The 14036-nt window shown below is 31.9% G+C and overlaps 1 protein-coding gene across 5 annotated transcripts; it reads right to left on the bottom strand.

The window, feature by feature from the left end:
• Positions 1-6263: 6263 nt before the first annotated feature.
• LOC114407830 (CBL-interacting serine/threonine-protein kinase 9-like) lies at positions 6264-13370 on the bottom strand. 5 transcript variants are annotated; one of them, XR_003665684.1, is made up of 14 exons: positions 13005-13368; positions 10325-10396; positions 10068-10175; positions 9888-9959; positions 9313-9366; positions 9077-9202; positions 8888-8977; positions 8613-8735; positions 8418-8525; positions 8003-8119; positions 7816-7872; positions 6944-7166; positions 6775-6853; positions 6264-6684 (listed from the first exon to the last, which is right to left on the bottom strand). XR_003665684.1 is itself a non-coding variant. In XM_028371090.1 (14 exons), the coding sequence occupies exons 1-13, from the start codon at positions 13245-13247 to the stop codon at positions 6776-6778; spliced, it is 1323 nt and encodes a 440-aa protein (XP_028226891.1). In that variant the 5' UTR covers positions 13248-13365; the 3' UTR covers positions 6264-6684; position 6775. The 5 variants fall into 5 exon arrangements, 3 of the variants coding, with proteins under 3 accessions (XP_028226891.1, XP_028226893.1, XP_028226894.1); XM_028371090.1 differs by having other exon boundaries at positions 7092-7166; positions 13005-13365; XR_003665683.1 differs by having other exon boundaries at positions 6264-6853.
• Positions 13371-14036: the final 666 nt, after the last annotated feature.

Raw genomic sequence — 14036 nt, 5'->3', positions numbered from 1 at the left:
AATCTTGCCCGGGGGAGGTCCTAGTTTCGGAAAGGATTAGATAATATTGCTCAACTACTTAACCAAACTCTTTTTTAAAACCAATATACCCTAGGCAGGTGATTTTGTTGATAAATATTTCACTAAAATATTATTTTTTTCCTATAAATATCAAAATGTTTAGGATTGGTTCTTACAAAATTTTAAATTATATTTTCATTCTCATAAAATATAAATAAGTGATATTTTAGTTCATTTTGTCACGTAACACATAGGATTGAAATTCTTGAATCCAACTCTAAATTAAAATATCACATGTTTATATTTTGTAAAAATGAAAAATATATTTGAAATTTCGTAAAAAGAAATTGAACCTTTTGATATTTACAAGAACAAAAAAATATATTTTTAATGACAATCGAAGTGGATAGAAGAATTTGACTTTGTGAGGTATTTTCTCTTAATAAGCATTAGCAGGAGTGTCATCACGTTGTTTCTTTGTTTTGCCCATTTTCATTTTTTATTACTTGTTAATGTGTAACGTATGCACTTGATACAAAAACTGGGCTACGGGCACGCAAATGTAAACCACCAAAACAAGAAAAAGAAAAGAAAAGAAAAGAAGAAATTGGTCTCTATTTTGGGGGCATATACGGTAGCAGCCAGCGAGATGAAAAAGGGAGATGGGAAATTTGGGAAAAATTATTGATGGAAGGCTGGTGGTCGTTGGTGGCTGGTTGTCAAGGAACAATTAATGGTATTGTGCTAACTTGTCAAAAGCTCAACACCATTTAAAAAATGAAAAAAATAAAAAAAAAAAAATTCTCTGTTTTTCAATTAAGCGCATTGTCTTTTCATACGGCTACAAATTAAGGGGTATGCATGTTCGTTATGGAAGTGTTCACTGCCTATACAATTTCTTTCTTTTTTCGCGTTTTTCCTCTAAAATAATGCATCCTAAAACAATAAACAACGTCAGGCTAGAGATAGTAGGGGAACAGTAATAGGAAATGTAAGTAGCTGATCTAAATTATTCAACTGTTGGTGTTGGACGGTGAGATTCAGAAACTGTTTGACTTTTTTTGAGCAAAAAGTTGTATATGCAAATGCAATTGGATTGAACTGAGCCATGTCTACCTAAGTTGGTGGAGATCAGTGGTTTAGGCCAACAAATTGTGAAATAACATAATCAGCCCATAACTGCAAAATTTTGTGATACAGTAGTGTAGGAATAAAGTTTAATTTTACCCAAGTCATAATAGAATTGGCCCCAATATTACGGGTACCGATCATTTAGTGCAGTACTCATTGGATATTGCCGATCCCTTGGAGTCTTTATACTTTAATAATGTTTTCATGCAAATCCTTATCCTTCTCAAGATCACCCCAAACAACACGTGGGTTACATGTTACAGCCATATAAGTATGGCGCATGTAGCTCACCGACCTTGTTCAACCGTTTTAATACGTTTTGAATTTGGTTGACCACAAAGGAGATACTTTGCCGGTGGTCAACGGAGTTTAAAAAGCGGTGTCTTTTTCCCCCCTTGTTTAAATGTCTAATTAAGGACCAAACCTTATTGGTTCATCCATAATCACCAATAAAACGCACTTAACGTTTTGAATTGAAGATGACGAAGCTCTTCTCTGCATGCAACCATTATAGAGCCAAATTCTGTGTTTGCAATTTCTGGAATTTGCAAGACCATCCACAACTTGCATACAATCAGTTTAAAATATGCTAAGCGATAAATCAAATGTTGAAATGGTATTTAGCAAATGAGAGATTGCAATATACAAGAATAAAAGGGATAAAAATGAACTGCCTTGTTGTGTCTTGGTCAATTCTTTGTATTTTAAGGACAAAGGTTACATAACAATATACTATCATTATCATGCAGGACATCACGGGATCACGCATCCCTTAAGGTAAATTACAAGTACAGATGTAATAAATCTTGAATCTATTACAACACATTAGTCCAATCTTCTTCTTTTCCAATTATCAACTCACACTTTATGAACTATGTAGTAAACTTTAACTTAATTTCAGGGCTACAAATAAAATGCTATAGTAGGATTTAGCATGTGAGAGATGGGTGAAGTCTTGACTTGCTCAAATCTTCATGTTTAAGGTAAAAAGTTTCATAACGGTGAATTCTATTTCCAGGCAAGTTATCAGCTAATCAAACATTTTTAACGACTGCTTAATGAGACGTACTTGATCACTATTCTTCTAAGGTGGAAGGGACGTTTCACGGCCATCTACTGCTGTTTGTGATTGCATTGTACAGGATCTCGCCGAACAGATGTTTCGGGGCCCTATTTTTTTCTCTCTTTTAAAAAAATTTCAACTCACACCTTACTTGATGAACTATGAAGTATTGTTTTCGATCCTTTTTAAGTATATTGTTTAATTCCTGTATTATAGCCTTAGATCAAACTCTGAAATAAAGTGTATTTGTATTAGGTTTGATCATAAAAGAGATTCTAATCCATTTGTCTTCGAGAGATATGGAATTAATGAATGGCCATGAAAATATCACAAGGAATTGAGTCCGGCGAGTGTAAACCAAAGGGACGAAAAGAACTTATCCTTGGAGTTGGAGGTGCTGTGGCTTGATTCCACGACGAGTAGGACCCTTTGAATTCTGCAACTTGATAATGGTCCCCCATTACAAATGAGAACAGTCACAGAGCCATATAAGCATACGGCACTGGATTTATGTACTCAGTTAGCAAGTGAGATTAAAACTTTTGGGTCCCATTCTGGTATGTCTATGCACTCACAAATCACAATGTGACATACACTTCATATTGAATCATGCTTCTCCAACTAGAAACTAATTCAATCAATGTATTTGAAAATAATGGGGATGACAATGATAATCACGGGGTGGGTCCACGCCTGGTTTTAACCAATTAACTCACGTGCAAACTTAATCTCTAGCTCAGCTTACATGAAAGAGTTGCACTCTAATTAAGTAAACGGGAAATGAGAAAACTTAAGTCATTTGTTTTGAAATAAAAATGATTTTACATGTTTCAATATTAAAATGTCATCTTTTTTGCACTTTGCTTCTTATTATTAAAAGTTTTTTTAGAAATTATATTTTTTTTTGTTTTTACAATTCATTATACGAGTATTGTTAGAAAACAAAAATATAGTGATGTTTTTTAAATTAAAAAACAAATACAACATTTTTATCAAACTTATTAATTCTAAAGAAAAATTCATATTCTTAAAACCTCTGGAAAGTAAGGAAAAACAATTTCTATATCATAAATTTCAGTCTTTTATTTTCGAATGAAAAGAGATATCTTATTATACGGCTCTTTTTTGTAACACGTAGTTTCATTTTTATTTAAAACTTATTTTTCAAGGAAATTAAACTATTAAGTATTTCAATTTTGATTTTTTTCATTAAGATTTCTTTTTATATTAAAATATTTACATGAAGAATTTAATTCTTCAAATCTCAATTTATTTTTCAAATTATTTTTATCACTACAAGATTAAATTTTTTTACAAAGACATTTCTCATTGGGAAATTTCAAAAAAAGTCGTGAAAAGTATTTATGCCAACGAAAAAAAATGCCGTTGCATGTTATTTGTTGCAAAAAGTTTTCCAACAACTTTAAATGTCACTTTTGTTAGTGATGTTTTTGTTAGAGTTTTATGGTTTTAGTTCCTTTGTCCCACATTGCTTGGTTTATAAAAATTTGTGTCTCATTAGTGTTATATATAAAGACACCTTGTAAGCTTTAAATTGTGCAAGTAACAAGAAAGTTTTTTTATTACTCTATACTAACATGTGACATCAAGAGCTTTTGGTTACTCCACGGGATTTCCTTAGTTTAGAGGAATTAGTGGGAGTCTTCTTAAAGGAGACAGTGAGAGCAATGACATTAGAAGAGGGGAAGGTGAAGATCGAAAAGTTCGATGGTAGAGATTTTAGCCTTTGGAAGATGCAGATAGAGGATTATATATATCAGAAGAAGTTGTATCAGTTGTATCAACCCTTGTTAGGGGATAAGCCAGACGACATGAGGCAAGAAGAATGGAACTTGCTAGATCGACAGGCTCATGGCGTGATCAGATTGATATGAGCCAAGAACGTCGCATTCAACATTGTAAACGAGAAGACTACTGTAGGCTTAATGAAGACATTATCAGATATGTACGATAAGCCGTCTGTAGCCAACAAAGTATACTTGATGCATCGGTTGTTCATCCTCAAGATGGGAGAAGGTAACTCTATAATTGATCATATTAATGAATTTAATATTACTCTTGCCCAATTGGAGTCAGTGTAGATTAAATTTAAGGATGAGGTGAAGGTATTGATTCTATTATCATCACTACAGGATAATCGGGTTGTAACTTTTATTGCAATTAGTAGTTTTACAAGGGAGAACACATTAAAGCTTAGTGACATTTGTGACTTGATCTTAAGTGAAGATGTTCGCAAGAGAGATTCAGGAGAATCTTCTAGTCATGTTTCCAATTCAGCATTGAATACTGAAGGCAAAGGAAGGACTACCCAGAAGGGTCAGAATAGTCGAGGTAGATCAAAGTCAAGAGGAAAAGGTCAGACAAAATTTTGAAGTGACATTATCTACTGGAATTGTGACAAGAGAGGTCATTTTACCAATCAATGCAAGGCACCAAAGAAGAATAAGACTCACAAAAATAAGAAGTGCGATGATGATGAATGCAAATGCAGCAATTGATGAATTTGATGATGCATTAGTTTGCAGTTTGGATAGTCATGTTGATTCATGGGTTATGGACTTAGGTGCGTCATTCCACACCACTTCCTCTAAAGATTTATTGTCTAACTATATTTCTAGAAGGTTTGGGAAAGTTTACCTTGCAGATGGAAAATCTCTTGACATTGTCAGAAGAGGTGATATTGACATCAAGACCTCCAATGGATCCCTATGGACATTGCACAATGTTAGACATATTCCTGCCTTAAAGGGAAATTTAATATCTATAGGGCAGTTGGATGATGAGGGGCTTTACACTACTTTTGGAGATGGAGTTTGGAAGGTAACAAAAGGCAATCTCGTTGTGGCTTGTGGAAAGAAGCGATGATCTCTTTACATGATTGCAGATGAGGATATGGTAACAGTTACTGAGGCTATCAATAATTCAACCCTATGACATCAAAGACTTGGACACATAAGTGAAAAAGGAATGAAGCTTATGGCGACAAAGGGTAAGCTATCAAGCCTGAAGCATGTTGATGTTGTTGTTTATGAACACTGTATCTTTGGAAAGCAAAAAAAGGTTAGCTCTTCATGGGCAAGGAAGACTCCTAATGTTGAAAAGCTAGATTTGGTGCACACAGATGTTTGGGGGCTAACCCCAGTGAAATTTGTTGGAAACTCACGCTATTATGTCACCTTTATCGACGACTCTACCAGAAAGGTATGGTTTTATTTTCTTAAAAATAAATCTGATATGTTTTCTGTGTTTAAAAGTGGAAAACAGAAGTTGAAAATCAAACAGGTCTAAAGGTTAAAAGTCTAAAATCTGACAATGACAGAGAGTATGATAGTCAGGATTTTAAGGACTTTTGTTCAGAACATGGAATCAGAATGATTAAGACAATACTAGCAACACCTGAGCAAAATGGTGTTGTAGAAAGGATGAATAGAACCTTGAACAAGAGAGCGGGGTGTTTGTGGATCCAATCTGGCTTGCCTAAAACATTCTGGGCAGAAGCAATAAACACAACAACATATCTCATCAAAAGAGGACCATCAGTTCCTTTGAATTATCAGCTTCCCAAAGAAGTATGGTCAGGAAAGAAGGTAAAACTTTCACATTTGAGAATTTTTGGGGGTGTTTCATATATACTGATAAGCTTTAATAGTAGAGATAAATTGGATCCGAAGGCGAGGAAGTGTTATTTTATTGATTACGGATCTGACATGTATGGCTACAGGTTTTGGGATGACTAAAACAAGTAAGTTATCAAAAGCAAGAATGTCACTTTTAATGAAAACTTATTTTATAAGGACAAATTTTCTTATGCTGAAAACAACTACCCAAATAAAGATCCCTCGAGTGAATGGGTCTAACTCTATTTAAACTTCGTCCTTGATCCCTCAACAAACTTAGTTTAAACGAGTTGCATTAAGATTACAACATAATATAAACTAAATCACTGCACTCTGTCCCTAGACATATAATTTTCTAGTCTGTTCTATCAAGTTCTAAGGTTTTAAAATACTTCCCAATACTAAAAATCCTAACTTTACATACAAATGGGTGATCAAGCCACAAGCATGCAAGAAATAAGTATAAATAGAAGTAATGAACACATAAGGGAATGAAATATTTGAAGAGTACAAGTATTATACCACACTCCAATGCCTACTCACTTATACTATTTTCCCCCATTTATATATATTTACTACGTCTATACTGAATACGGTAGTAAAAAAAAAATTAAGAATACAGCGTCAAAGATAAAGCACCAATAAGGGATCTATTTTTCTCTCTTTCATATCGAACATCCAACCAGACACATCCAAAGTTCCAGATTTAGCAAAGCATGGGAACTCCACGAACCACAATAAGGGAATGGCACTAGAAGTAGAAACAGAACAATAACCCGATTTATGAATTAATCAAACGAATCATTGAAGGCGTAACCCTATGAATATGATGATTGCTTTCCCTAGAGGTTGCTGTGGACAAAATGGTACATGATCAAAACGTTCTCTTTCATAGGATACATGTGGCATATAGGTAAGGGGAAATATAGGAATAGGCGATACCTTAATTCTTCATATTTTTTTTTCCTTCAGTATCATGCCACACTATGTCTTGCAACCCTGATGAGAATATTTTGTAGAACTGCATATAAACCAAAGATAGGGTAGCATTCAAGAAGTTTTTATTTGTTAAGAGAAAACAAACAGAAAAAGTAGAACTTAAGGGTTCAACCAGAGAAAAGTGATAGGAAAAAGGCTTTGCAAAAGATCTAAGTCGAGCAGTAGTAAGAATCCCAAATGAATTAAATCTGGGTTGCAGATTTCCTGATATGACTCTTGTATTTCTGGATCAAAAGCAAAGACAAGGAATTTTCACATGCCTTATGAAACTCTAATGTATCACCCCCTGTCTTTCGCAGCTCCACCATATGCACGGATGGCGCCACTTCAAAAACCTGAAGCCAAAGACAATCAATTCCAGGCAAGGTCCCATTGGAAAGACACCAACAAAATTCTATTCCATCATGTCTTCTTTTGACAATGTCAATTTTCAATAAAAGATTCCAATTTACATACATATGCATGAAATTTATGTTCTACGTTTTATTTAGATATTATAGAGTCAAGATCCTATGGTTAGGCAAAAGTCCTTGCCTCGAGACAATGCATTAATTGAATCCATCAAGTTGATCAAATAATTGTTGCAAAAAGTGTCAAGCATTCAAATCTCCTGTTTGTCATATAAATTCCATTCACTTGTAAGCTAGATTCGAGTCCTGTCAAGTATGTCAAACCTTAAATGACCAATATCTCTGAAATTAGATGCCTTAGGTAAATAAAATTGGAATTATTCACAACCAATTTGTGGTCTTGTGACTGTGGATTCAGATATTTTATCCCATTTGCTGGTCCCATTTCCTATTTCCTTAATTGAATGTTGACAACTCATCAAAATGAAATAAGCTATTGCCACTTTAAGAGAGAGAATCAATTTTTGTATTGAGGTGCCATTATTTAATTAGAGACAAGAAAAAAGGGATAGAAAAATTATCATGTGACCATGAAAAAAAAAAAGCCTATTATCCTAAGCAAATATCTCAGTACCTCAGTAGCCACTGAAAGGTGACCCTTCCTCCCACTCTTGTCACCTTGCAACTTCATCTGCAGTATTTAAATCTTTGTAAGTTACAATACTCTACCCTCTACAGCAGTACAAAGTAGGTCACAACAGGAAATAAACAATGCATACCAATGTGCAATGCATAGTAAAATTGAAGAGATACATTGTTACCTTATAATTTCGCTTGTGTACATTAAAGCCCAGTGGCTTGGCTGCTTCCTCGATTTTAAACATAATTTCATTTGCAGGGCACTGTGAAGTAAAACTTGTTTCTTGCTTTACTTGACCCTACAGTATTGAGTTGACATAAAACAGAGACACCAGGCATCAACCAGAAGTAATAAATATAAATATCAACATTTTATTGTCCACTTGACAAAATGAACAAATTACTAGCTTAAATTTGAATCTGATTAAAAATTATTGATCCAAATATTATAGTCCACAAATTATTGCAGGTGGTAAGTCAATATCCACGGGAGTTGACGACTTGCGATATAACCAAAAACATTTTAAAAAAAAAAAAAAAACTAAGAAGTGCATGAAAACGTTAACCTGGTCAAAGCACAGGATCATTTTCACATACCGTTTGCTTCTCAAACAAACTGTCAAGATTGAAACTTTGTGACCTACAAATGAGCTCAAAAGCATTCATGGAGACGGGTTTCTCTTTTCTCTCTGTCACTAGATTTTCCTATAAATCAAAGTGAATGAATAAACAACAGAATTTCCTGCAACTGATGAAAGAAGTTGAATACAAATATTGCCTAAAAATCAGTACATTAGACTCATTGAAAGCAACGACTACATCATCTACATTTAGATCCTCTTCCTCAGTGAAGGATGTTGGCTTGTATCCTTTTTTGAACCATTCATCTTCTAAGAGCTCAGGAATTTTTATCCTCTGCAAAAAAAAAAAAGATCTTGAAGTGTAAATCACCGGATTAAAAGTATAACAAATAGCAACAAACAGAATTCGAAAAATACAATAGTAAGGCCCAATAGGAATTAGCAAGTAGAAATGGTCAACAATTCAAGCAAACATTCAAAACACACCGTTAGAGGGTTTGGGTCAAGAATGTGTTTTAGCAATTTCTTTGCCTGTGGCGAAAACCATGATGGACAAGAGAATTCTGCCCTGCCAATCTGAAATATAATTGTATTTACAGATTTTCACTTCCATAAAAATTGATGAAAAACGCAACTTTTTGTTTTCATGGGTAATGATAATCTAAAATAACTCACTTTTTTGTACAGAGCCATATGAGTTGGTTCATCAAAAGGCAAGTACCCAGCCATAAGTACAAAGAGAATGACTCCACAAGACCAAATATCAGATGTAGAACCAACATAACCTCTATCATTAAGCACCTGATTCAAATGGCACACAAAGCACCATTTATTGCAAGTTTGAGGGACTAAAGACTAATGTAGTTTACAATGTCATTCACCATGTCAAGGCTAGGACCTAAAGTAGGTACCTCAGGTGCAACATAATTTGGGGTTCCACATGCAGTGTGGAGCAGTTCATCCTCCTGCATTATGTAAGAATTTGAAAAATGTGATTCCCAAAGTTATATGCAAATGAATCGCCCCTAGAGTAGATAACTCAAGTGAAAAAGTAAGATCAGACATTTCCATAGCAACAAAGAGCTTTGTAACAAAAATAGTTGTCTTAATATCAAAACTTGAAAACTTAAAAATGAAATACCATCTAAGATACTATCCAAAATCAAGTCTAGATGACTATGAAATTAACCTTGTAACACTATGTTAAGTTAATTAATTAACCTTGTAACACTATGTTAAGTTAATTAGCTGCAAGCAAATATGATCTAAAACGAATCATGAGATGTATGTATATTCAAAGAGAAACAAACTATCATTTATGGGTTGTCTGATACTCCCGAATAATTTTAGTGAGATGCCATAAAGATTAAAGAATTTTTTTTTTTATATCAGCTAAATTTTAACCTTAGGCAACTGCACAGTGTCTAAATCAAAAATCAAATAACATGAAACCTGTAACAATCCAGCATGGCTGGAATCATCTTACTTTCTGTGAGTATGTACTCAAACCAAAATCTGAAACTTTAAGGACACCATTTGAGTCTAGAAGATTCTCAGGCTGCAAAATACATTGAAGATGACTATAAAATAATGAAACCTGATTAGCCTATCAATCAAATTTAAAAGTTATGGTGCTGGGGAGAAAAGATTAAGGAAGTTGAAAGACCTTCAAATCTCTGTGATACACGCCTCTACTATGGCAGTAATCAACAGCATTAATAAGCTGTTGGAAATAATTTCTTGCTTCATCTTCTTTAAGTCTTCCATTTGCAGCCTATAAATCAAAGAAGCAATCCAAGAATTGTATGTACTCAGATGCAAGATTGTCTGTGTAGAATATTGATAAAACTAAATAAAAAGACTAATATGTAGTGTAAGAGGAATATATTTTATGTGTGTATTAGAAAGGTAAATCAGACTTACAATTTTGTCAAATAGTTCTCCCCCATCAACAAACTCCAGAACAATGTAAATCTTTGTTTTGCTTGCCAACACCTATCCTTTAATAGAGGACATATATTGACTGAATATAGTGAATGCAACGGATTCAAAGAATAATAAATCATTAGTTACATTATATCCATAATTTGTCGCTGATATATAATCTAGGCTTATTTTAATATAATGATGACTTCACTTAGGCATGCATTTATTATACCCATGGTAACAAAATCTAGATATACTTAACTTACTCGCTAAACCGAGTATACTTTAGAGAAGCAGGATCCTATGATATATATCTTTAGGATTAGGAGAAGAGAAGACGGATACTTCACAGACATACTATCGTGTGTCACTCTGTCATAGAAAGGAATAAATAAAAAAAATCACCTCAATCTTCTATTCTTATACATACTTTCTACAATATTTTTTTATAACTCAAATTTTCTTGTTATTTCTTCTTTTCTATTACATCAACCTAACTTTCACTTTTCCCCTTTTGTTATCTCTGTGATGTTTATGAGGTATATGTATGTGTTCTTGATTTATATGGATCTAACAGTTTTCGTATCATATTGTCCAAATCCATATGCTGATTTGACCCTGTGTTTGGTTTAACGGAAGACTGAATTGGTGTTAATAAAGGAGACTTGTTTGGTTTGGATATGGATAGGGGATGACAAAAAAATAATAATAATTATATACTGTTCTACCCTTATAAATAATAATGAAAGAAATACAAGTCAAACAATATCTTAGAAGAGTTATGTTGTAGTATTTTACTTTCTTTTCTATTTTATTTTTACTTTATTTTTTAATCTTTATTTCTCATCACATTATATTGCACATTAATTACTTCTTTTTCTCCTTCTTTATCTTTCTTTTCTTTTCACTCATAAATCTCAAAAGTAGAATGTGCATTCAACATTTTTCATCATGGGATAATTAGTTTCTACCATCTAAAAATTATAAATTAATTATTTTTCTCTTCAAATTTTCCCAATATGAGGAAGGATTCAAATAAAAAAGGAAGAGATTTTTAGTTCCTTCATTTTCCCTTCCTTCCTCCAATTTTTTAACTCATTAAACAAGCCAAAACTAAAATAAATCTTCTCCCCCTTTTTATTTTCCTCTCATTGAACCCACTGAAAACTGAAAAAAAAAATTAAGCTTATTAAATGCATGGTAACTAAATATTAACTAGTTCAACATTATAGTAATATAGTATATAATTATTATACAAGTAATCTATATGTTTACACAATTTTTATTTTTTTTTGTGTATAAGGGTAGCAATAAGGTTTGAATCAAGATCCTGTATAAACTATCCCAAATGTTCACCACTAAACCAACTTTAATGGTCTTATTTTTTCACCACATTTTGTTTAGGTAAATTTGATTGGTCTTACCATAAGAAAAATATGAGCCCATTCCCATTTTAGCAACGTCTATATAAAATTTATTAAATAACAGCGTAATAAAAAAATAGTTGCGCAAAGGAGATTTAACTCAGTAAATTATCTAATATTGTCTTAAATTTTTATAAATAAAAAAATCAATCAATAACATTTCTTATAACTATATTGTGATATCCACATATTGACATCACTCGAAAGTAACTTACTTCACATGCCAACATTTTTAAAATTAATTTGATTATCAAATAAGTAAAAGTTGTTTCAGTATCCATAAATCATTATTCATCATAAAATTATGTTTTAAAAGGTTTAATTATTCTCCATGCCCATAAAATTTTACTAAATTCTCAATTAGATTCTTAAACTTTTATCTTTCCTTCAATTGGGTCCGAGATTTGTATTTTTTAATTAGGTTCAAGTGTTCATCAGCTACCCAACATAGATCCAATTAAAACATAAATATAAGTTTAAGTATCTAATTGACAAAAAAAAAAAATACTTCAGGAATTTATTTAAAAATGACAAATAATTCATAGACCAAATTAAAAAATATCAGCATTTACATACTACTATTCTTACCTTTTCAAATCAGTATTCTCACTACTTCAAAACTTGGTATTCTTAGCTTCTTCAACCAATTTAGAATCTGGGGATGAAAATACTGACATGCAGAGTTTTATAATTTTTTAATTAAATACCTGAACTATTTGTCATTTTTAAATAGGTTTCCAAAGTTTTTTTCTTTTCTTTCAAGTAGGTTCTTGAACTTGTATTTATCTTTTAATAAGATATTACATGGACTTAATTAAAAAGTTCAAGGACTTAATTATATATATATATATATATATAAATATATATATATATATATATATATATATTCAAGGGCCTAATTAAAAATTTGGTAAAAGTTTAAGATAGGTGAAGTATTTTTTTTACTTGTAGAAATAAAAAATAAATAACAAAAAATTTATAATAACATATATATATTTTTCAATCAATTGAATTATTTCCATTAATCTTGATAATTAAACTTATTTTAAAGAAGATTCATTAATAAATTATAAATAAATTTGACATCATATTTTAATTCAAAATCTTAAAATTTAAAGTTTTCTCTTCATTCATATCGTATTTATTTTTTACATTTCTATTCAATATGAGACTTCACTTGATCTAATAATAAAAAAGTTATGACTAGGTGTAATTAAGCAAAAGTTTAGTGAGGAAGGCACATGGTTTGGTACCTCAAGTATTCTAACAACGTTGGGGTGATTGATTAACTTCATGGTTGATATTTCTTTCATGAGCTGTTCCATCATGTTGAGGCGGAGGACATGTTTACGGTCGAGGATTTTGATGGCGACATAGTTACCGTTCTGGACGTTCCTGGCGAACTTCACCTTGGCAAAGCTTCCCTCTCCAATTGTTTTTCCCAACTCGTATTTACCAACCAGGATACGCCCTTTCGCTACCTTCATGCTGCTCATTTTTGGACCTTGCTCTTATCCCTTTTGTTTAGTTACTTACTTATACTTGAAATTAATTAATCATTATTAGGAGGAAGGAACCCAGATATGTATGGAAAAAAAGGTGAGAAGATTGATGCTGCCTGCAGTATATAGGTCCCACAAACTCTCTCTCACTTTAATTTCGTGTCCTTCTTCATTGCTTTCCAAATGCCCAAAACAAAATACACACAAATTCATCTACATTTTTTTTCTTTTGTCTCACTTGCCATTTGAAATTGAATTATCCATCAATTTTCCTTTCAATGATATTAGGCTAAATGTGTTAACTAAACAGTTTAATGTGTATATATTGATATTCTGATCTAATTTGACAAATTATTATTTAAATTATTTTAGAATAACTATTTTAAAAATTAATAAATTTATTATGCATAAATTGTAATTGAGCGATTGTATAATTTTTTTACAAAATAGGTACATGATCATTTTTCCTTAACTACTCTAATTAATGATTTACGTTTTCAATGGTCATTTTGTCAACTTCTTTTTTAAATTCAAAGACCAATTTGATTGATTATTACAATTTTGAAAACTAAATTAATTTATAAATTATAATTTTAGAATTTTTTTCACTATTTTATTAATCTGAGAGACCAAATTGGCCAACTATTGCATTTTGAAGACTAAATTGACGATTCGCTGTAGTCTATTAAATATAAATTACCATAAAGAAAATATAAAATATTATTCTTTTATTTATTTATTTATAACTTCTTTTATTGATTGTTTTTCGTCATTAAATTTGGA

The sequence above is a fragment of the Glycine soja genome, chromosome 3 (assembly GCF_004193775.1).
Source record: "Glycine soja cultivar W05 chromosome 3, ASM419377v2, whole genome shotgun sequence".
Classification (NCBI taxonomy): domain Eukaryota; kingdom Viridiplantae; phylum Streptophyta; class Magnoliopsida; order Fabales; family Fabaceae; genus Glycine; species Glycine soja.
This window is presented reverse-complemented; position numbering and strand designations above follow the sequence as displayed.

Bases quoted from the DNA above. Each gene is read 5' to 3' on its own strand.
- LOC114407830 (XM_028371090.1), bottom strand. From the start codon at position 13,247: ATGAGCAGCATGAAGGTAGCGAAAGGGCGTATCCTGGTTGGTAAATAC. The intron at 8,526-8,612 runs GTACTGATTTTT...TTTGATTTATAG, and splicing joins TTGCTTTCAATGAGTCTAAT to GAAAATCTAGTGACAGAGAG. The intron at 7,167-7,815 runs GTACTGAGATAT...CTTTGGCTTCAG, and splicing joins ACCTTTCAGTGGCTACTGAG to GTTTTTGAAGTGGCGCCATC.